The sequence below is a fragment of the Periplaneta americana genome, chromosome 11 (genome assembly GCF_040183065.1).
Source record: "Periplaneta americana isolate PAMFEO1 chromosome 11, P.americana_PAMFEO1_priV1, whole genome shotgun sequence".
NCBI classification, from domain to species: domain Eukaryota; kingdom Metazoa; phylum Arthropoda; class Insecta; order Blattodea; family Blattidae; genus Periplaneta; species Periplaneta americana.
The window spans coordinates 169,379,229-169,404,593 of NC_091127.1; the positions used below are offsets into that span (position 1 = coordinate 169,379,229).

Genomic DNA, 25,365 nt, shown 5'->3' on the forward strand with positions numbered 1-25,365 from the left:
AACTGGTTTCTTATGCGTGACAATGCACCTGCTCATCGCGCAATTATTGTAAAGAATTTTCTTGCCAGGTACAACATAACTGCTTTGGATCACCCACCATACTCTCCTGATCTCTCACCACCTGATTACTTTCTGTTTCCCCGTCTGAAAAGTCATCTGAAAGGATGGAGATTCAATGCTGAAGAGGTTATCGCAAACGCGACGAGAGCACTAAGACGGGTTTCACAAAATGGCTTCCTGGCCTGCTTCCAGGAACTCTACACGCGTTGGCAAAAGTGTGTTGTTGCGGAAGGCAACTATTTTGAAGGGAATGCTGTAGAATAGTGTTTAAGGTACGTTGTTTCTATGATACTAGCAAATTCCGGGAACTTTTTGAACCTAGTAGTATATCATAGACGGCCGAAGTTATTTTCTTTTTTTTATCTCGCTTTCATTTTTCTCTACTGTTTGTACGGATGTGGTGTTGTAGAATTATGACATTCAATTAATAAGTTTTTAGATTTTAAAGAAACATATAGCCTAGAGAGTAAAGGTTGGTAATACTGTGATACGAATAATATTGTGATAGTTCTTTTTGAGAATTTATTACAATTTTATTGAGGGAGAGAAGGACCGGTTTTGTGCTGAAACTTGTCCACGAACATTCCCTTAATACGTTGACGCAAAAACCGATCTTCCTTTCACTCAGTAAAATTGTAATAAATTCTAAAAAATAATTATCACAATATTACCAACCTTTATCCTAATTATGAGTTTTTATTATGAAAGCAAATAAAAGTTGGACGTCATCCGAGAAAATATTAAGAGCTGTTCGTATTTTTGCAAGACAGTGCCAAAGAAAACTTACATAAAACATATTATACTTAGGCCTACACCACAAAAAGATAAGGCGAAAACGTTTGTCAAATGAAATGTGTGTTTTATTATAAGTTATTAGACGGAATTTATCAAATAAACACACAAGTGTAAAATAAAATTGTAAACCAGTAGATGATTTATTTCCCAGTTTAACAAAGTATGTGCCATTGTTTGCACTCGTTTTGTTTACGATCTCTAAAATGAAATACAATTATAAAATTAATATACTGTACTATAATCTCTGCATCATGCATCAAAGATGTTACAATGTTTACGTATAAATAACTTAGTTTTCAACAATTAACTACATAGGACTTACCTCTACGTGGAATTAATACGCGATCTATCAAATGCAGGACTCCATTACTGGCCATGAGATTGGCCGTTGTGATATTGGCTCCTGACACCATGGTGCCTTTAGTCTTACAGCGAGAGTGAAGGACAGTATTGGCTTTGGTATGTAGCGTAGCATTATGAAGTGTAGCATAGCAATGGACATCTTGTACGAAATGATGATTAAGTAGGGCTGATGGAAAACAACAAAAACCAATGTTATAGTAAATAATATAATACACTCAGGGACAAAAAAAACCGGACACTTTAATATTTGCTGATATTTTGCAAAACATTATCTTTTCATACAATATTATGGTAGCCATCTGTTGTTATGGAGACGTGTATACATTGTTGATTGTTTTTTGTTTTATAAACAAGCCATTACAACCAAATATTCCAATTTTGCTTTCGGAGTCTCAGCTATAACAATTTTGTCTCAACCATTTTGTGCTTCATTATCGTTATCATTCGTTATTTCTTTATTTTTAAATTTTCTGAGTTTAAGTGTGGTTGTAACATTTGTCTTAAAACAAGATGCGACCTGAAGATGTGGCTCGAGCTGTAGCCCTTTACGATGATGTACGCAGTGTACGTTACATTGCAAATGTTATGAATATGGCTAGAAGCACAACCCATGATGCCATAAAACGGTATAGAGAGACCCTAGAATATACCAGAAGACCAGGTTCGGGTCGTCCAAGAGCTACAAATCCAAATGAAGACAGGTATATGGTGTTGAGAGTTCTTAGGGAGCGCAACCTGCCAGCTACTAGTGTAGCCCAGCAATTTGTTAACATGCATGGACGCCCAATTTCGGCCAAAACAGTTAGAAGGAGGTTGAAAGCAAGTGGACTGATATCAAGTAGACCTGCAACTGGTCCCAGACTTCTCAGGATGCATCGAGTTGAACGACTGCGTTTTGCAAATGATCACAGGGATTGGAGAAATGGACAGTGGAGCTGTATTCTGCTCACCGATGAGTCCCGTTTCAATCTGTGCTCACCTGATGGACGTGAAAGAGTTTGGAGAAGGAGGGAAGAACGATTTTCACAGTGTTGCATTTCCGAAAATGTGTCGTATTGAGGTGGTGGAGTGATGGTTTGGGCAGGAGTGTGTACGGATGCTCGTACAGAGTTGGTTTTTGTTGAAAATGGAAGACTAACAGCTGATAGGTATATAAATGAATGTTTGGCTGATCATGTTGTGCCATTTGGCCAATTTGTAGGCGATAATTTTGTTTTAATGCATGATAATACACGGCCGCATATTGCCCATGCGGTCGGAGATTATCTCCAAGAAGTGGGAATCCATGTTCTTCCATGGCCAGCAAGGAGTCCAGACATGAACCCAATTGAACACCGTGTGGGGCATGGTGGGACGGCGTGTTAAGAATAGACGACCGAGACCAGAATCGTTACAAGAGTTGAGGCGAGCACTTGGCGAAGAATGGGAACTTATTCCTCAAGAAGACATTGCTAACCAAATTGAGAGCATGCCAAGACGTATGGATGCAGTTATCCAAGCCAGAGGGGCTAATACCCGTTACTAAAAAGAGTTCTTAATGTTTAAGGCACCATAAATGAAAAACACAGTTAGACCAAACGATGCCATATTTATACGCCCTTTGTAATTTTTTGTAAATTTTCTCATCAGAGATTTTTTTTCAAATGTTGTCGTATAAGGTGCTAAATGAAACATTATTTTGTTTAAATGGGTTTTGTTTCATTTTGAAATAATTGGCAACAAAATACAAGCAAATATAGAAGTGTCCGGTTTTTTGTCCCTGAGTGTGTTATTAGGTAGGATGAAGAGAAAATTGAGAATGTGGAACATTTAAAGAACCGTATCATTGAAGTCTGTGCTAAAGTCACCTCGGAAATGCTACAAAATGTTCTATCCACATTCTCAATTTTCTCTTCATATATCAAGCTCTTTATGTAACCCCAAAAGGAAAAATCAAGGTGTTTTAAATCTGGAGACCTGGCCGGCCATTATAGTAGTATTTAGTAGTATTTATTTATTTAACCTGGTAGAGATAAGGCCGTCAGGCCTTCTCTGCACCTCTACCAGGGGATTACAACTATAATATGAACAATAAAATTACAATTAATATTACATTTACAATTACAATTACAATAAAAATTAAAGTACGATAAGATTACCTGATTAATGAAAGCTAGAGATTTTATCATAGAAGTTATGAACAAAGAATATTTTTGTATTTACTGAATTACAAATTAAACCTACAATAACAAAATTCTATAGTAATGAAATTACCGGATATTGAAATATTTTGTGATAGATTAAGAGAACTATTTACAAGAAACCATGTCTGAACGAGTCTCAATTACTGACCAAGTACCTAGTAAGTTTGCGTTTCAATTCAATTTTATTTCGACAGTCCCTGATGCTAGCAGGTAACGAATTCCAGAGTCTTGGCAGGGCTATTGTGAAAGAGGATGAGTATGAGGAGATGCGATGGGATGGTATTGTTAGTATTGTTTCATGACGAGGGCGTGTGTTCAGATTGTGGTGGGAAGAAAGGTAAGTGAAGCGAGACGACAGGTACGAAGGAATAGAAGAGTTCAAGATTTCGAAGAGAAGGAGAAGTGAATGTAAATTTATTTTCTTATCTAGTTTAAGCCAACCTATTGCTTCCAGGGATGGGGTAATGTGATCATATTTACGAACATTGCTTACAAAACGTACACACAAATTATGAGCACGTTGAAGTTTCGTTTTGTTGTCGCTGGAGAGGTCAGTCAGTAAAATGTCAGCATAGTCAAAATAGGGAAATACAAGGGTCTGCACAAGGGACTTTTTTAAGCAAGAGGGAAGATGAACATTTATCCTTTTTAGCACATGGATAATAGAATATACTTTTCCGCAGGTTTCTGTGATTTGCATGTTCCAGTTATTATTATACTGGTTCACGCCGACGAATCCAACGTCCAGAGAACTGTTCGTTCAATCTGCTGCAACATTTCTGTGGCTTAACTTACCAGAATGAAGAATGATATCAATTCTTTCCTCTTTCGATAATGCCATCACGAAAATCAAGAAATTTGTTGCATGAAAGCTTCATATAATCACAACAATGCATTGAAACTGTCACAGGTTCACCAAACAGTAAAGCAGGAAAAGTTAATTACCAGAATTGCATAAAATACCTTTTCCAAAGCCTCCTTAGTACTGTACCATGTTACAAAATATCTGTAGATGCAGTAACTAATGTTTGTGTCTTTATGACAGTTATCTTTAAATAACTTGAAAACAATTAGAGATATCTCAAAACGGATTGCACCATTGTTTTTCTCAGAACATTTCACATGATTTTGAGTATCTACATGACCTCCTTTCTATTTAAAATTTCAAAGTTAAATTCAAAATGGCGGCTTTTGACATAGCTGAGGGCTAGAATCGAATGTGTCACTGGTAGAGAATTTGGTCTTACAAATACTGGTAACACCTATAGTAATCGAAAATCAAGCATATGGAAGATATTTATATGGTTCTAGACTTTTGATTCGCTCTGTATTTTAAGGGTAAATAAATTATGATATAAGTTGTATGTGCAGAGACTCAAATGTAGAATTATACTTATTGAACTTTATGCTCGACCATGCCGAAATGTAGTAATTATACACCTGGTAGTAGCCCTTTAATGCACCTCATTAAAGTACACCTATTCATTATAATTCAGTTGTTCAGCCAATGAGAAATCACCATTGTACCATTATAAAACCGCAAGTATCGATTATTCTCGGATATGCAATCGAAAGACAATTAGCGAAAAGTCACGGAGGCTGGAAATGCAATATTGTCGCAGAAGATTATGTTCTGTTACTATAATAATTAGCGTAAATTGTAAATAATATTCAAATAAATTCAATTTGTCATCTCGTATTTCAATTCTAAATCAATTTCCAGGTTATATCAAGCCTAATGTTCATGTTATTCTCTAGATTATATCAAGGTCAATGACATTCGTGCTTCGGAAAAAATCAATACTTTCGCGTCTGCGCACATCTCACAATTCAGGTCAGTTTCGCTCCTCACGTACATAACCATAACATGAATTCTTATGAATAATTTCAAGTTAGAAATATGGTCGAGCATAAAAAGTCGTATGAAACTTGCCTATAATGGTAATTAAGACGCTCGTATGAAAATTATGAAACGAGCGCAAGCGAGTTTCATAAACATACTCGCGTCTTAATTACTACCATTATAGGCTCGTTGAATAATGTAGTATTACAAGTAAAACAAAAAATGTCTCAGGGCCCAGGAGGATAATCAGGATCCGTAAAATGATGTAATGATTCAGATTGAATATTAAAGATAACCATGATGAATATCGGTATTGAGTTACCGGTATTGCCTCTGAATTTGCCTGAAGGGTTGAGTAGAAAATAGTTATGTATATAGTTGGTGTTAAAATATCACATAAGTATAAGTTCAACAATGTAGCAAAAATAACATTAGTTTAAATAGATTATATCTGAATTCTTTCAATTCAGCTTACCATTAAGAGCCTGTTCGTTATAAAGCAGTACTTGTAAACGATCTTCTGTTATCTCTCGGAAAGCTCCATCTGTAGGAGCAAAGAAAGTGAAACTTCCAGCAGCTCTGAGAGTTGATCCAAATTGAGCCTAGAAATATGGATAAGCAAACTTTGGTTTAGTGATCATACAAGTACTATACAAGGTGTCTGATTTAAGCCGTTCATTTTTGTTTAGGCAGCCCAAATATCAGTCCAGATAATTATATGGGAGGTATCGCGGGAGGAATCAGGGGTGTGTATAATGTCCACTGACATCGTTACATGAATGTTACGAATTTTAGTTCTCGTGTGACAATTTTAATGTGAAGTCAATCTGTTATATTATATATATATGGGCTATTCCATCTCAAATCGACCGAAATATAGAGAAAATTGACCTTGCAATTTTTAAATACAATGAAACTTTTTCTGTCCATAGACAACTGTGATACAATGCTTTGTGCAAAGTTTGAGGCATCAGAACTTCATAGTGTTTAAATTAAAAATATTTAAATGTATCGTATTTTCATAAAATTAGCAACTTTAAACTGTTGTGGCTCAGAAACCCTTTCCCCAATGATCAAAATCATGGTTTATTTTGATGATGAAAAGTTAAAGTTTATATTGACATGTAAACAGTTTTTCTTACTTTTTATGGAAATGGAGAAATTAAGATTTTTCTTCATTAAGACGCCTTTGCCCACGAAAAAATATTTTTAAAATATATGGTTAGATTCCTCATTGAAAGTACAAATAAACACATATTTTTTACTGGTGCAATGTTGATAAGAAAGTATTGAAAATATCAAATAAAGAAAATAAATAGTGTGCGCGTGAACTAACCAGCTGACTGTGAGGCGGGAGCTAGCCGGGGGAAGCAAGGCCAGGAGACAAACACGTCATGTTTCGTCTAGTAGCGCATAGCTGGGCTAGCTTTATCACAAGTTGTCATAAACACAGGAGTAAAATGACGCCCAACGCTCGCTTATCTTCAGCTCTTGGCCAGTGCGTGCGGTACTGCACCGTTCAAGTCCAGGCGTATGAAAATAATTTATTTAATACCCTCGAAACTTATTGCCGTGACACTAAGCAAACAATGCCGAATCCCTCTAAATAATGCAAGTTTTTTCTCAATATTTTTTTACATTTTTACAAATGGGCAAAAAGCCTAAAAGTAAGTAAAATCAGATTATCTGTCTCTCTGTATACAATAAAAATAAGGATTACTTCTTATCATAACCTACGAAATGTCAGTTTCAAAATGAGCTCCCGTTCATTGTTCTACAGTAGATGGTTCCAGAGTTCTGAGCGCTGAAAGAGGCTTGTTTTTCTAAAATACGCTAAATTTGTCGCTCAATAATACGAAAACTGTTTGACTTTCGATAGTAAATTTTTGCAAATGCACTCTCCTCAGCACCTTGTATAAATAGGGAAAAAATTGGGGTATAAAAATGCGAGGTTTTTTACTGATCGATTTCATATGGCATAGCCCATATATATATATATTTTGGCTTTCCAACGTTTCTTATATTCGTGTTTTTCATTGGACTGAGTTTTATCGAGTTGCTTGCTCTTCTCATATTATTTGTTAATACGCGAGTTCTCTGCAATCCCTCAAATAAATTTGTTTTGTTTCATTCGGAATAATAACGGACATAATAAGAAGCTACCTGTAACACACACAGCGTAGGGTTTTAACAAAATGTATTAATTTATTTAAATATATTCTATCAACACTACCATGGGAACGTCATAACCTGGGTAAACCATGAAAAACGTTGGATTCAGACTACACATACCAAATGGTCTACAACAGTGTTTCTCAAACTATGGTCCGCGGACCACCTGTGGTCCTCGAGGTCTGCCCATGTGGTCCTTCAAATAAGATAGAAGAAAAAATAAAATTCAAACGAATTGCGTACCGCACCATAGCTGGAAATATCAGAGTTTGGAAGTTACACATGGCAATCGCCTTTCACTTTTTCTCCCAGTACCGACATTTTATGAATTTTATTACCCTAATCGTCTACCGAATTCTCACTCTACTCTCAGCAACAAAAGAGGGTCTGGTGCCGCACCTGTAACCCAGCCAGGGACCACCGAATTCACAACAGAGGACCAAAGTACCGAACCTTTTCATGTATTGATGACTTTCTTAATAGTTTTGCCGACACCTAGTCTGCACGTTGAAATGGGCACGTACTGTACGTCGTACACCAATAATAGAACGTGCCAAATTGCATCTTTACTTGTTTAAAATCGGGCATGTTTCTGCATTAATTTTTTTATTTCTGTTTTTCCAGATGGCGATATAAGAAATTTTAGACTCTTGGCGAAGTGCATCAACATCGGTTAAAAACGCAGTAATCATAGATCACGAAACGACGGTTAAACAGTAACGGTGGTTAAAATGTAATTTCTGTGCACCATTCATAATCACCGATTACTTAAACATGGTTAACTAACACCTCATTTAACCAGAGTAAAGTCTATGATGGTACACTGTTTCTACAAAATGACAAAAGGAAAGCATCCATACCGCTGCAAAGATAATAGTCAACGTCTAAAAACGACTGTGCTCACTCCGTTCTACATCGAAATGAACGTAGCCTACATTTTCGCGTTGCATTTGTTTACCTTTGGGCGCTGTTATATTTGCGAGTTGCATTTCTTTGTTTTTCAGTGCTGTTAGGTTAAAATTGTACAAAACAGAAAATTGAATGCAAAAATGATTATATTCCAATATGAGGTTAAAGTATCATAGACTTACTTACTATATTTAAATATATTATATAAAAAAGAAGGAATATCCATAAATGAAAAGGATGGAGAAGATTAGTAGGAATGTGTGTACGATCCAGGACCTCATTTACACCAGGTTACTGTTCATTATCCTAAAATCCATCCATAACCTCTCTTTGTTCAGCCAGTGACATAGAGAAAGAGATATTCAAGTATTCCCTCTTAAAATATAGAAAATAAGTTATATAGAATCGTAATATAAGCAGCCGATCAATAGAAGAAATATGACTGTTTTTCTGTTATTTCAAGTGAGCCATTTGTAGATTTTGATAAACGACATTCCTCCTGAAATTTTCTGTCACCTAATTCCTCGTAAGAATTCTCTCTTTCCACTAAAGAAACTTCACACTCACGCTCTATCCAAGTAATTCAAGTACTGTACAATAATAATCGTCTTCGAAATAAACATCTGTGGCTCTGGCCGCCATTTTGCTTTACTTGCTCTACTAATCACTGGATATCTCCTGTAACCGCTCGAATATGGCCGTTTAGAGATTACTGTGGTTAACCTTCTATTTAAGTCGTAACCGAGGTCGATCCACCGTAAAAATGCTTAACCAGGGGTTAGGTGACAATTTTAACTAGTGGTTACACTAACCGACGTTGATGCACGTGGGCATCTGTCTGTTTTAAAATCCCGGCGAATCAGATCCAGAAATTAAAAAAAAAAATCCATGACCCCAATGGAAATCGAACCTGCGACCTTCCGAAGATATAAATTAAAACCGACATGTTGAAGTTAATTACATGATCTGTACACACCTGCGTGATGAATGTAGCTAAGCGCCTGAGCTGTGGCTGATGGGCAATAAGGTCAGCTAGCGTGTAAAGAGGAGAAGTATCCAGAGGAGCTTCAAGGACATGCAACAGTCCTTGTGATGTGTGAATGTCAGTTCTGAGTATTGGAATACAGTTGGCCGTTATAAGCTGAAAATGCAGAAATCACAATTATCTGATGTTAAAAGATGTAAAATATTAAGGCTCATTCACAATGAAAATTAAACATAACGTAAACATTAACATAAGCACATAAACATATGCCATAAACTTAAGTAGCCAAGGCCCATTCACAATGAAAATTAAACATAACGTAAACATAACACGTGTGTGGAAACAAACATACCGAATCAACAAAACTACAGAATCTATTACATAAAAATGGAGAATTGCACAATGACTGACGATGTAGCTATTCAATTTATGTTTCTGATAACTACAATGGCATCAGTATATGGCTTTCAATACTTGAAATCAAAGAAACGGAGATGTAAAATAATCAACTTTTCGTCATATGATTCCATGTTGCGCGCCTAGCTATCATCACGGCCAATAGATCAAATATATAATAATAGGCAATATTTTGATCTATTGGCCGTGATGATAGCTAGGTGCGCAACATGGAATCATATGACGAAAAGTTGATTATTTTACATCTCCGTTTCTTTGATTTCAAGTATTGAAAGCCATACGCTGATGCCATTGTAGTTATTATAAACATAAATTGAATAGCTACATCGTCAGTCATTGTGCAATTCTCCATTTTTATGTAATAGATTCTGTAGTTTTGTTGATTCGGTATGTTTGTTTCCACACACGTGTTATGTTTACGTTATGTTTAATTTTCATTGTGAATGGGCCTTTAGGCTATATAAATTGAAATAATAGTAGTAGTAGTAGTAGTAGTAGTAGTAGTAGTAGTAGTAAATAATAATAATAATAATAATAAAGCTTCTTGACTATGCGGATGACATGGATATGTTAGGAGAAAATACACAAACGATTAGGGGAAACACGGAAATTTTACTTGAAGCAAGTAAAGCGATCGGTTTGGAAGTAAATCTTGAAAAGACAAAGTATATGATTGTGTCTAGTGACCAGAATTTTGTACGAAATGGAAATATAAAAATTGGAGATTTATCCTTCGAAGAGGTGGAAAAATTCAAATATCTTGGAGCAACAGTAACAAATATAAATGACACTCGGGAGGAAATTAAACGCAGAATAAATATGGGAAATGCGTGGTATTATTCGGTTGAGAAGATCTTATCATCCAGTCTGCTGTCCAAAAATCTGAAAGTTAGAATTTATAAAACAGTTATATTACCGGTTCTTCTGTATGGTTGTGAAACTTGGACTCTCACTCTGAGAGAGGAACATAGGTTAAGGGTGTTTGAGAATAAGGTGCTTAGGAAAATATTTGGGGCTAAGCGGGATGAAGTTACAGGAGAATGGAGAAAGTTACACAACACAGAACTGCACGCATTGTATTCTTCGCCTGACATAATTAGGAACATTAAATCCAGACGTTTGAGATGGGCAGGGCATGTAGCACATATGGGCGAATCCAGAAATGCATATACAGTGTTAGTTGGGAGACCGGAGGGAAAAAGACCTTTAGGGAGGCCGAGACGTAGATGGGAGGATAATATTAAAATGGATTTGAGGGAGGTGGGATATGATGATAGAGACTGGATTAATCTTGCACAGGATAGGGACCGCTGGCGGGCTTATGTGAGGGCGGCAATGAACCTGCGGGTTCCTTAAAAGCCATCTGTAAGTAAGTAAATAATAATAATAATAATAATAATAATAATAATAATAATAATAAATAATAATGACTCGCTTTTGATACATACGAGATGTATTTATTTTATTTATTTTTTTGGTAATAATTGTAACATAAAATATAATATATATATAGAAAAACTTTAGCTCGCCCCTGAAAGAGTAGAACTCGTGCTCAGGGGCTGATTCCTGAATTGAAATTGATAATTATACAATACAATTTGTCTTATGTCTACTATGCAATTATAGTGATATAAATTTAAATTTACAATTTTTCAATTTTTATAAAATCCATACATAACTTTTTAAATTGAATACTAGAACTATTAGAATTGACAAGATTAGGATATTTAAATATAAATTTGTTATATATTCTTGGGCCTAAATTACTACTATGATTAAATACTGTAACAGTGTTGCATTTTGGTTCAAACAATCTTAAAGAATTCATACCTTTTGTTTCATAACTATAAGAATACAATTCTTAATATTTCGATTTTTATGTATGAATTTTATTAATACAATATAATAAATTTGTCTGATGTTAAGTACATTAGAGTCTAAAAGCAAATTTTGAGATGGAAAATCAATAGGTTTATGAAGACGTATTTTAATTATTTTCTTCTGTAATAAATAAAGTGGATTAAAATTGGATTTAAATGAGCTACCCCATCCTATAATTTCATACATAATTACCGATTGAAATAAAGTTAAATATATTGTGCGTAATAAACTTATTGACAAGTAATTCCTCAATAAATCAAAATAATATACTATTTTACGTAATTTATTACAAAGGTAATTAATGTGTTGGTTCCATTTTAAATGATTATCGAAAATTATGCCTAAATACTTAACTTCAGAGGACTCCTTAATACTCGGACATTTACACTGTATAAGACAACAATCAGAATTATGTAATTTAATACTTAATATAGATGTAGGAGGTTTGTTACTTTTTTCAGATAATGAGAATGGAACAATTATGGTTTTATTGTCGTTGATAGAAAGATAATTGATGTAAAACCATTTTTTTATTAATTTAAGTCCATTATTTGAGTTATTATATGCATGTGATCATTAAATTCCGAGACCTGTCCCATAAATGGAAATAAAATTACCCGATTTAAATTTGGCTGTCATCTCCTTCAAAGTAGTCCCCTTAGGCAGCTCTATACTGATCCCAGCGCGTCTGCCATTTTTGGAATGCATCCTGGTAGTTGCGTTTTTGAAGCCTATCAAGCACTTTCTGCTATTCGCATTGGATCTCCTCCACAGTGTCAAAATGGCGACCCTTTAGCTTGAATTTAATCTTCGGAAACAAAAAAAAAGTCGCAGAGGGCTAAATCTGGCGCATACGGGGGGTGAGTAACGACGACCATCTTGTTACAGGTGCAAAACTGGCGTGTTGCGAGAGCTCTGTGAGCATCCATTTGAATGTGGACGTGAGGATCATTTGAACCTCTCCAAATGTCATGTTGACGATGTCAACAATTTCTCTGATGGTGATACGTCGATCATCATGCACAATTTGTCGAATTTTTTTTGACATTTTGGGTAGTGTTGCACGTCTGTGGTCAACTTGGCCTCTCGTTGTCCTCCAGCGATTTTCTGCCATTTCTGAAACGCGTATGCCACTCAAAACACCTCGCCTGACTCACTGCTTCATTCCCGTAGACTTGCTTCAACATTCCATGAGTTTCGGTTGCCGATTTCCCGAAGAATTTGACGTTGGCTCTCTGCTCCAGTTTCTAGTCTATCGTGATTTCGCCAATGCGCGGATGCACGTGCTAACAAAACCTTGTGTAATACAGGTCTCAATGAAGATAGCGCCATGGATAAATATATAATAGGATGCGAAACTGCGGTCAGCACCATCTGGCGGCAGGGGGCTGAAATAAGATGATCAGCGCCCAACGTCGTAGGATTAGAACTACATGTTGGGTACATTACCCAGAGTTCTCTATTTATCCATTCGAGATATTGCTCAAGGAGACAAGATGGCAGACAGAAACTTGTTAATAAGTGAATATAAAGTGATACTACATGTGTGTATAAACAGTGATGTTTATGGACTTGTAAAAATAGTGTTGTTGAATGTATTGTAAAGCAATAGTAATATAATAAATTGAACTATCTAAGCAGTTCTTGCAGACTTTTCCATTGCGCTGTACAATAAATACCCAAAGAATACAATCCCAATTATCTAATCTTTTGCTTTATTTTTGTCTCTGTCTGGTTATATTTTAATTGGGTAGTGTAAAATAGATCGTCTCTTTTATCTTCCTGTTTTTTTTTTTAATTTTTAGTAGGTTATTTTACGACGCTTTATCAACATCTGAGGTTATTTAGCGTCTGAATGAGATGAAGGTGATAATGCCGGTGAAATGAGTCCGGGGTCCAACACCGAAAGTTACCCAGCATTTGCTCATATTGGGTTGAGGGAAAACCCCGGAAAAAGCTTCAACCAGGTAACTTGCCCCGACCGGGAATCGAACCCGGGCCACCTGGTTTCGCGGCCAGACGCGCTGACCGTTACTCCACAGGTGTGGACTCTTCCTGTTGGTACCGGTAAGAATTTTCAGTAGAAAATGCTGTGACGAATAAAAATGTAAATGTTTTATTTTAAATTGTGTTGGTTTTGAATATCGATGAGGGTGGGAGGGAATACTTTCAGTTTAACATTTTTGTCACCAGGTGCGCTGCTAAATGCATGGAGTAATTAGTTACTCATTTAGCTACTTGGTGCGCTGCTAGATGTAATAACGCCCCTCCTCCCAACAGGTGGCAGCAAGATCAATTTCTACAACAGCGCCTCTAGTATGTGTTACGGGAAAGTCGGTAAGTTTCGCATCCTATTATATATTCATCCATGATAGCGCTGTGAAACTTCGTGTCGCATCTCTTCAAGGTCGTCTAGCGTCACTGCTGCGCGGGCGTCAATCACGTGATACCTTCGCCCACAACAGACACGGTCTCGGAATTTAATGATTACACCTCGTGTTCATTAATCAAGAGCATCGTGAAGTAAATATTTATTTTAATTTATTAGAACATTAATTCTATTAAATGTCTTTTGCTACTAAACTGAAACAAATTTCCTTAATGGTTAAAATCCACTTCATACTCTGTACGTTGTCTCAGAACTTATTTCAAGATAACTCTGTCTACGTTAATTGTTGTTGTTTAGTCAACTGTCCGAAGAGAGGTTTGAACCTCACAAGTGACACCAGTAAGGCATCACTATGAGAAACTAAGCCAGGAGATAATGAGTTAGGGTGGCCAGTTCCTTTCCCCCTTACTTATTTATTGATTTATATATTTATATGGATTTTCACTTACTTCATTAGAGAACACGTTGAAACGAATTTGTCGACCACTATAGAGTGATGGCACAAGTGAATCTGTAGGAAGATACTTAAGACGAACCCGGCTCTCTAGTGTATGGTGCAGCAGTAATGGTGGCGATTCCAGGAAATTAGGAACCCTCCGAACTCTGTATTCAAGATCGGTAACTGTTCCACGCGGCAGAAGTTTAAGTGCCTACAATCAAAGCACTGAAGTTAATTTACCTTAAGCATTAAGCAGTTGTGAATAGTGGCAAATGCACTCACACTTGAGAAACTCTCAATTATCCAGGGTATTTTCTAAGTCAAATTAATTAAAGACTGCCTCCGTGGTCTGTTGGTCAGCATGGTCTTGAAGAAGAAAAATTCCCTGGGTGTCTACAGTCTGGAAATTTGTATGAATGTAAGTATGATTGTGAGTGTACCGGATTAATATTAATTAACCAATCATCAAAAATATGAAATACATCAGGACTGTCGCTGGGCAGTAACTTGAACAGACGTTTCAGCGTCACATTGTTGACAAGTAACTCCATCTGTTAGCACAACCATAAAGCATCTAACAGATGCTATAGAGTTACCAAGAACGAAAAAAAAAATTAAACAATTGAAGAAGATTAAAAGAAACAATCGTTTATTAAGGAAATATAATTCAACATAGTGTAATATATTTATTATTTATTTTTATTCATAAAAACGTAGCGATAAATGTTTTTACTTGAGCACTGAACTTTATTTTCAATGATAACAATATATACTTACCATTGTCAGGGACAAAATAAAATAAGGTTTCCCATAATGTGTTAAAGGACTAATCACGCCATTTTATTATCTGATCTACGTACCAAACGATTGTTGTTGAAATACAGTAAGAACACTTTTTAAAGTTTTAATATAGTTATATAAAACTGCTTAGAAATGTAAATAAAATTAAGCAAAAATTTTGAACTGGTACAATGCAGGGTTCGAATTAATGGGAGAATGAGAGGATGAATTTCCCTATCGCGTCAAATAATTTCCCAGTCTCGTGGGTGAAGAAATCCTTTCTTGCCAGGGAAACATTTTCCCCATTTTATACGTATCAATGTGTAAACGCAAGTTTAAAAATTCCAATACAATTGCAGGAAACACGCACTTGATAATCAATTGCCTGAATAATACGATTCTGCACTGCAGTATAGATCACACAATGAGAGTTTGTGCACCGGCTACGCCTCTGGCGCCAAACTTTCCGCTTGTGAATAAAATCCTACTTCCCTCTCTTCTACAATGAAGCACTATTAAATAAAAAGAAGAGAAACAAAAGTAAATTTAATTAATCATACTGAAATTATTGCATAGATTTCCTAATAGCATTTGGAGAATACAATGCAGCCTTAGATACAACATGGCTGTGCTAGTTGCATAAACAACAGGCGATGCTATATATGTATTTTATTTTTTATTTTATTTATTTAACTTGGTAGAGATAAGACCATCAGGCCTTCTCTTCCCCTCTACCAGGGGATTACAACTACAATATTAAGAATACAATTACAATACAATAAAATACCATAAAAATCAAAGTACCGTACTAAAATTAACTGATTAATAAAGGCTATATAGTTTATTGTAAAAGTTAAGAAGAGAGACAATTTTTTTATTCAATGAGTAAAAATTAGACCTACTCTATGCAGTAAGAAAATGCTTAATAAGTTTGCTTTTGAACGCTACTAAATTCCGACAGTCTCTGATGTCACTGGGTAGGGTATTCCACAAGCGCGAGAGCGAGATTGTGTATGATGATGAATACGATGATAATAATAATAATAATAATAATAATAATAATAATAATAATAATGGCTTTATTTAACCTGGCAGAGTTAAGGCCGTAAGGCCTTTTCTTACACTCAACCTGGATTAAAATTTGTTACATAGTTGAACATAAAACTGGATCGGAATTAAGTAATTACATACTGATACAATTTAGGTACATAATGTGATCAAAAGAGGTAGTTACATAAAAATTTACCTCATAAAATAAAAATAAACATAGTGGAATACATATTAATGTTGTTAGAATCAAATACGAATCACATAAAAACAGAAGCCGATAATTCAATAAAAAATGTACACAGTAAAAATAAAAATAAACACTTTAGTATACATATTAGTATTAGATTACAATTAAGTAGGATTTACATAATTAGATAAACCAGAAACAGACAATTGAATAAAATGTACACAAAAAAATAGATTAATAACAAAAAAATAAAAATGAAAAAACAACATGATGTCTTATGTGTTGGTATGGCTAGTTACCCGGCTATTTTACATCTTGATTACACAACTTTTAATACTATATCACTTAGGAATAAATTGTGTATATATTACATTCACGTGTCAATTTGAACTAGGTTTAAATTACCTTAGTTGACTAGTTTCGGCTTGGAGACATCCTAAGAACTGCAGAAGACGTAAGACGCAAGGGCCAAGAAGTTCTGAAGATGGTTCCCAAGCCGAAACTAGACAATTAAGGTAATTTAAACCTAGTTCAAATTAATACGTGAATGTAATGTAAATATAATTTCTTCCTTAAAATGTTTCATGTTATTCAATTATATTACAAACGATGTAATAGAATTATTATAGTAAATAAATGATTTGTCTATGAAAGTCTTTGCTAAATAGGGAAACATGTCTCAGTTTCTAAAATAAAAGCATAAAGTTTATTATGTCCTGCCTACTGAAGGAAGGAATGGAGAACGGGAGAAGAGTTCGGGGCAGAAGAAGATATCAGATGATAGACGACATTAAGATATATGGATCATATGCGGAGACAAAGAGGAGGGTAGAAAATAGAAAACACTGGAATAAGCTGGGTTTGCTGTGAAAGAACTGCCTTTGGACTGAACACTATGAATTTGGGCTGGGGACGGAGCGGTTCGGAGCAGTTACTGTGACGTCATTACTCGGTTGAACCGAGGACAAATTTGTGGCGGCAGATTTAAAATTTACATCAAAAAATCGAAAAAGAATTGGGAGGAAAAATTTTAAAATGTACGCAAAAATCGTCCTTACAAGGGGTTGGGGGCTGTACAAAGCTATATATGTGAGCTCCAAGCCTGTTGGCCACTAGTCTCACTCCGGGTTACGCTGCTCCACTGAAGGAACTCTAGAAAATTTTGAAGGGGAAGCCGAAATTGGACGTAACCTCTTAGGTACCACATACGCGAGGGGGACTGAGATTTGATCAACCGATCACGGAACGGGAAGAGGAAGAGCTGGCTGGTGTTTGCCGTTAGGATGGCAAGACGCTGTCATCTGTTGTTCGATGACAAAGCATGTGAAGGCCGTCGGAAGAAGCGCCGTGAAATCTAAATCTGCAATTTGAGAGGTCCCTGTCCTTTCAATTGCGAATAATTGAGTGACCTCCTATATTTAATAGACAATTTATATAAGTTCTGAAAATTTAGATAGATTGGGTCTATTTTAGAACGTACTTTGGAAGTAAAACCAAGCGTGTTTTAAAAGCGTTGTAGTAAAGCGTTTTCGCTTTGCCAATTGACGAGAAAAAAGTGCTTCTCTTCATTGCAAAATGGCGGTTGCAAATTTCATTTTCGTGATTATAACTATTTGCGGAGCTATTTAACTTTCAGTGTTGTTATATATGAAGGACGAAATAAAATTCATAAAATAATTTATAATACTAACAGGTAATAAATTAACATGTGATGTAGACGTTAAACGTTGCAGCTAATTAAAAAAGAAGATAGAAAGAAACGGGCTCTATGAAGCGCTGCCTAAAACACTTAAAAATAACACACAGGATTATTTACTATTACGGAAAGTGGATAAAATAATCAATAAAACGTGGAATCTTGAACTGAAGAACATAATGCAAATCAAGATTTCAGGTATAACTCCCTGTAAAGTTGATTTGAATAATTTCGAGGGAAAAATTGTTCCGGAGCCGGGTATCGAACCCGGGACCTTTGGTTTAACGTACCAACGCTCTACCACTGAGCTACCCGGGAACTCTAACCGACACCGATCCAATTTCTCCCTCTATATCCACAGACCTCAAAGTGGGCTGACAACCGTCAAGCAACCAACTTCGAGTGCACACTAACTCCGTGTGACTTAAATTGTGGTTTTCTGTTAACGAGCAGTGACGTGTATTATGCAAATCAAGATTTCAGGTATACCTATAAAGTTGATTTGAATAATTTCGAGGGAAAAATTGTTCCGGAGCCGGGTATCGAACCCGGGACCTTTGGTTTAACGTACCAACGCTCTACCACTGAGCTACCCGGGAACTCTAACCGACACCGATCCAATTTCTCCCTCTATATCCACAGACCTCAAAGTGGGCTGACAACCGTCAAGCAACCAACTTCGAGTGCACACTAACTCCGTGTGACTTAAATTGTGGTTTTCTGTTAACGAGCAGTGACGTGTATTATGCAAATCAAGATTTCAGGTATACCTATAAAGTTGATTTGAATAATTTCGAGGGAAAAATTGTTCCGGAGCCGGGTATCGAACCCGGGACCTTTGGTTTAACGTACCAACGCTCTACCACTGAGCTACCCGGGAACTCTAACCGACACCGATCCAATTTCTCCCTCTATATCCACAGACCTCAAAGTGGGCTGACAACCGTCAAGCAACCAACTTCGAGTGCACACTAACTCCGTGTGACTTAAATTGTGGTTTTCTGTTAACGAACATAATGTTTATTTATTTTATAACATTACTAGCCTTCAATACAACCATGTTCTCTTTGGTGAAGAGTAATATTATTGATAAATTAAAGCAATTAGGTAACATAATTCGTGGAAATAAATACAAATAAAATGATGACTGATGAGGGAACACAAATCCAATAAATACAAATAGAAGAAAAATATACTGCACTTCCATTTTTAACATATTTTAATATTGATCAAACACTCTAATATGATGATGTATGTATTTATTTACACTGCAAGTGGGCAAGCACCCGGTGGCAGTGGTATATACAATATTAACAATACACAATAAAATGATAACCAATACACAATAAAATTTACAATACACAATACAATTTTACAACACATATACTATTTTACACACAATACAATATTAATACACAATACAATTTAACACAATAATAATAAAACATAAAATAAAATACCTAATTTTACAATACAACCTACATAATTATCTATAGGTCCTACATAAGTTTCAATAGTCTTTCACTTTACTCTCATCTCATTCCCTGTAGTGGCACTATGACGCATTTCACTGACACTTTAGCACACATTTCACTGACACTATAGAACAATTTCATTGACGCTATAAATTATCACTGATCGGAACTGTTCACTGCACTGTAAAACCATAACTTCACTGACTCACCTCGCTTCACTGATACAACAGTTCAAATAAGTCAAATAATTACATCCTTATGCATACTTATAAACAGAACTACATTTAAACTAAACATTTCTAGTCTAAGGCCCTCTTACACGCTATTTTTAAATAATTTACAATTCAAACCAAGGAAGTAAACTCGTCAGCCTAGATAAATACATGTCACCTCAAAAAAATTAAATGTTGAATGTCACCTTAATTTTAATTTTCACTTTATATACAACTTTTTAAATTATTCTTGAATCTCCTTAAGGAAGGACAGCCCTCAAAGACCGCTGCAGGTAAAAAACCGCTGCATGATGATGATGATGATAATAATAATAATAATAATAATAATATTAATAATAATAATAATAATAATAGTTCATTAGGTCTACTTGACAGGTCATATAATAGGATGAACTCCTCTTCAATACTAGAGGCGTTTCAGCCCGCCTTGGGGATAAGGAAATAATTTGTCCTGCAGCAGAAAATATTTAAATACAACAGTACCTACGTTGTTGTCTGCTAGAATTAAGTAAAACACGTGAACTCTGTCTGAACTGACCGGTAACGGCTACGGTTAACAGAGTAACTTCGGTGCTCCGCTGCCAAGCACATAAACCGATAGAACGGAGTAACTCAACGGTTCTACTCGCTCCGTCCCCAGCTCTAGTCCTGATAGTTGCACTTGATAGCAAATATATTTTTAAGCATCATAAAATGTCCAGTACATTAACAATTTCACCTCAAATAGTGATCAGATATCTTTTTTACTTAGTTATTTAACAACACTGTATCAACTACTGGGTTATTTAGCGTCGATGAAATTGGTGATAGAGAGATGAGACCGAGAATTTGCCGTGGATTATTTGACATTCGCCTTACGACTGGGGAAAACCTCGGGAAAAATAACCATGTAATCAGCCTAAGCAGGACTCGAACACACGCCCGAGCGCAACTCCGAATCAGCAGGCAAACACGCTACCGACTGAACTACGCCGGTGGCTTCAGACAAATTTTAAAATTACTTAATGTAGTTTTTGTACTGTAACTTTATGTTTTATATCTATAGAACTTGCCTTGTTGGAAGGCGCTAGAATAGTGATGGCACCTTGGTTTGTATTTGCCAACCATTGGCTCAAACCAGCAGTTTCCTGAAGTTCCAAAAATGCTCCAGAGTCCAACATGTCTGCCATTTCTTCTAAGGACGTTTGTGGTTTCACTAGGCGAAAGAAAACGTTATTGTGTAAAAGGATAATGCTTATTTAACATGTTATTCGAAACAGTTGCTTTAAAAGCAACTTCTCTATCGTAACAGATACAAGCAGCCAATACAAAGACCGTTAACCAGTGGAATCAACTACATGCTTTACAGAATCAAAGTTTGTAAACTAATTAAAATATGTAATATTCAGTATTTTAGTTGACATGAAGCATGAAAGCTAGATAGGCTACATATCTAAAAAAATAAGATAAACATATATAGAACCATCATCAAACCTATTTGGTATATGGCAGTGAAACTTGGACTCTCTCTCGAAAAGTTAAATAAATAATCTATGCTATGGAACAGGAAGGTATTCAGGAAGATTTATGGTCTTTTCTAATGGTGTTTGGGTATCCGAACTAATTTGAATATTCAAAATATTTACACAGACACATAGATATCATCACCGATATTAAACTCAAAAGATTAAAATGACTGGCCATGTGGTCAGGATAAAAGAAAGTGCTACTACACTGAAGCTTCTTTGGACACTAAAATAACTGGACCAAGGAAAAAAAGCTGGAAGACCTAAACTACTTTGGTTTTATGTCCAAAATGACAAATGGAAAATGGGGCTAAAACACTGAGATTGAATGCACAGAGTCGGTTTGATAGGAAAGTTGTCATTAGGAAGGCTAAGGTTATACTGAGAGGACCATAGTGCTAGAAAAAGAAGTTGACATGAAGTCCTTAGAATTAAGTGTATTATTGCTAGCTATGATATCAGACTTTCCAATACGCATTTTCTATTTCAAATCAAGTACTCACCTAATGGGCAGCCTTTTTCTCCTGGTACCATTCCGTAACCTTCACAGCATTGAAACTTCACGACTCTGTCAGAAAGTAAGACTTGTGATAAATTTTTGATTTGATATTCTTGAATAACAATACCATTGAGTGTACATTTTTTCTATTTTATACAGACTATATACAGCAATAGTTTTCACAGAAAAGAAGGCAAATTAATAACAAAGATATACCATGTACAACAAACACAAAATATCTCGGAATAAAACTTGATAGAAGATTAACATGGCAGTGACATATCAGTTATACAGGGACATCATTTTATTTTTACTAACATTTTTAATATTAACCTGGCTATACCTCTGAATCAACGCCGTTTGCTACCCCCTTCCACGACTGGAGTTCGATGATACTGTCGTAATATACAAACAAATCACTTTACTAGTTATAGGAGGGAAGAAAACTAGTTCATCCATTTACGTAAACTAGGAAATATCGCGATTTTGAGTTTGATAATTTTCATTAGGTTTTTGTTTAATCAAAATACAGTACAGTATTAACAATGAGTGTTTTTACTCACGAACTGAGCTGTCCATGCGGACGTATTCATTATGCAGTGTATATTATACTGTCTACAACACATTACCGTACAATATAGAGAATGAATTGAAATTGGAAAATAATCATAATATGGATATTTAAACACATTTTTGAAAATGGTGGCCGTTCATTTCGATACAGGCTTCAGTACTAATGTGCATATTATCGCATTATAGACTATTGCACCTAATCCCAATTACCAGTTTCGTCCTTCGTACTAGTAACTCACGTTGAAATAATTCTGTACCTACTCTATAAAAGAGTAGGCCTACCTGACGTACTGTAAATTCAGTCTTCACTTCTGCCCGATCCGAAAAGATAACATTACTCAGACATGCTATCTACTGTTCGTCCAAGTGGTTATGTCGTAGGGTCGTAGAAAGGGAGGAAATCACGTGACAGTTAATTACTTAACGAAGTCGTATAATATTATGTAGACGTCCAATTCCTAACAGAAATTAATGTTCTCGGAAAAGAGCTAAGACAGCCCAGCCACTAGCTGGCGTATAAAAGCTGGTGGGGGAAACCGGGATACGACGTAGGCAAATGGACGACAGTACTTGTGCGAAAATGATTCAATATTGAAAGCTCTTTCGTCACTGGAAAACGCGAACATATTTTTGGAACGTACTGTTTACAATGACCGTAAGGCTACTATGACTGTATATGCGGTCTTGGATCTGTGTGGAGGACGGTCGAACTTCATTAGTAGAAGGGGTGGGAGTGAAGTACATATAAAAACTCAGGTACAATAAAAATAAAAGTAAAAGAAAAAGGTGCCCCTGTATAAGGTAGAGAACATTACAAAGAATACATCAATTGTATCCCTTGCTTTCTTCTCCGGTTCTGAAACTTCAAAAGAAAATTCAATTGTACAAATATCTCATTCTTTCAGTAATGCTTTATGCAGCACCTGCTTGGGGGTCTGCAGCAAAGACATATCTCCAAAGACTACAAATTCTTCAAAATAAAGTTGGCAGAATGATTTATGGAGCAGATTGCGACATTCATATTGTTCAGTTACATTAAGATCTTATCTCAAGTATATCACACAAGAGATTCAAGAGACGGCCAGCACTTTCTACCTTCAAACTAATGAAAACATCAGTCCAATTATCTCAAATTTAGGACACTACGATCCTCGAAATTTCAAGTACAAAATGCCTAAACAAATTTTAATAACAACTCCGTGAATAAATAAAAACACCTGGTACCATGACCACTTCATCGGATTACGGTGGAAACGCAAAGGAAAAACAAAATAACAACTTTTGACCTAATTAACACAATTTGATGAAGTGGCATGCCAGTACTTACGTTCTAACGCCACAAAGGGAACCTCCAATCCAAGCTTTGCTGTAACTGAGATCTTGCTTCGGAATTTCTTCATAAGCGCACACATTTGGCCTGTAACAATTCAAAGTTTCACATAAAGACATTTTTAGATTAACACTCCTTACTATTAGGGTGCGAATTAACGGGGAGATGGTGGGGATTTCCTTCCCTGTTGGAAAGTTATCCCCCTCTCATAAATTCATAATAACATCCCTGCCAGGGATAACTTCTATCCCCTCAAAAAATATAATTATCATTACTTTATTATTGTTACTTTCAATGTTTACATTTCATCACAGTAATGTTAATAACAGCAATAATAATAATAATAATAATAATAATAATAATAATAATAATAATAATAATAAAGGGGGTTAAGCAGGGTTTAACCACAATCGCATTTGTCGCATTTTGCTCCTCGACTTCTAAAAATGCAACAAACCTTCAATTGAAATGTGCAAAAATGAGACATCCACATTGACTTCAGAAACGAAGATGGTAATGGAGAAACTGAAATCAGAGATGTGTTTGAACGAATCAGTTCTGGACAATCTGAATTTAAATGAAATGCTATTGACATGGGCAATGTTCAAGAAGGTATTGAGCAATAGATGTTCAGGAATGGAGTTCAAAGATTTGGTAAAATTCATGCAAGTTAATAAGTTAAGTGAACAATTTATTCTAATTCATTTATGCAATTCCATCGCATATTGCAAATTGTGAGCGAGGATTTAGTTGCATGAATCTTGTAAAAACTGGAATTAGAAACCGCCTTTCAGTAAAAACAATAAATCTTGAAGGACCTACGAGTAAAGAATTTCAATGTTTAGAATGCCCATAAAATAATGTATTTTAATGTGATGTAAATTCAACAGTAATTGATTCTAAACATACCTACATGATTAATATTTACTTATATAAGTATATCTAGAGTGTGGTAAGATGGATTGAAAGTAATAAAACTCGAAGAAACAAATTACACAACTTTTTGTTTCTGTAAAACTTATTAAATTTATCTTTTGTATATAGGCACTTACAAAATTGCACAAGCTTTTCGCAATTTGCACAAATATAATTTTTCATTTGTGCATTTTTGCGACAATTGTTCATTTTCTAGCTTAAATCGTTAAGTCATAAAAAGTGTTTAGAGATAAATGAAAATTAAACCTTACTACAAATAACTTTTTTTCTACACGCAAATAAAACACATCAAATGCTAATATTCTTTTGTTTTTTCAACACCCACTTGTAGAACTTAAATTGTGTATTAAACTGCGGAATAAAACTCAATTGTACAGAAAATGACATAACCCTCTTTATCCGAACACCATCGAAATTTCGATTTCATTGTAATCGTGTGTGTTTTTTTGTTTTTAAATAAAGACCTATTAATTTCTTACAAATATTATTACATTTCATGTGCGTAATTCCCGGATAAATTGACTTATACGACTCTGCACCAGATAATGCATAGGAACAAAATCCATCCAATAGTTCATTTAAGTAGACTATTACACTTTTACTACGTCATACTACTTTTGACCAATAAAACGGTACGAAAGGACGTCTTGCAAACCAATCATGGC

At 35.5% G+C, this 25,365-nt stretch overlaps 1 protein-coding gene across 2 annotated transcripts in view; it reads right to left on the reverse strand.

Moving 5' to 3' along the window:
* LOC138709586 (transforming growth factor-beta-induced protein ig-h3-like) overlaps positions 1-25,365 on the reverse strand; it is a 57,436-nt gene that overhangs the window by 15,545 nt on the left and 16,526 nt on the right. For both annotated transcript variants that reach the window (XM_069840470.1, XM_069840469.1), the window contains exons 2-8: positions 23,762-23,851; positions 21,866-21,930; positions 20,910-21,052; positions 14,447-14,647; positions 9,302-9,466; positions 5,720-5,846; positions 1,178-1,384 (exon numbers count right to left, since the gene is read on the reverse strand). In XM_069840470.1, the coding sequence (XP_069696571.1) occupies positions 1,178-1,384; positions 5,720-5,846; positions 9,302-9,466; positions 14,447-14,647; positions 20,910-21,052; positions 21,866-21,930; positions 23,762-23,851 (998 nt within the window). The remainder of the gene's footprint in view (positions 1-1,177; positions 1,385-5,719; positions 5,847-9,301; positions 9,467-14,446; positions 14,648-20,909; positions 21,053-21,865; positions 21,931-23,761; positions 23,852-25,365) is intronic.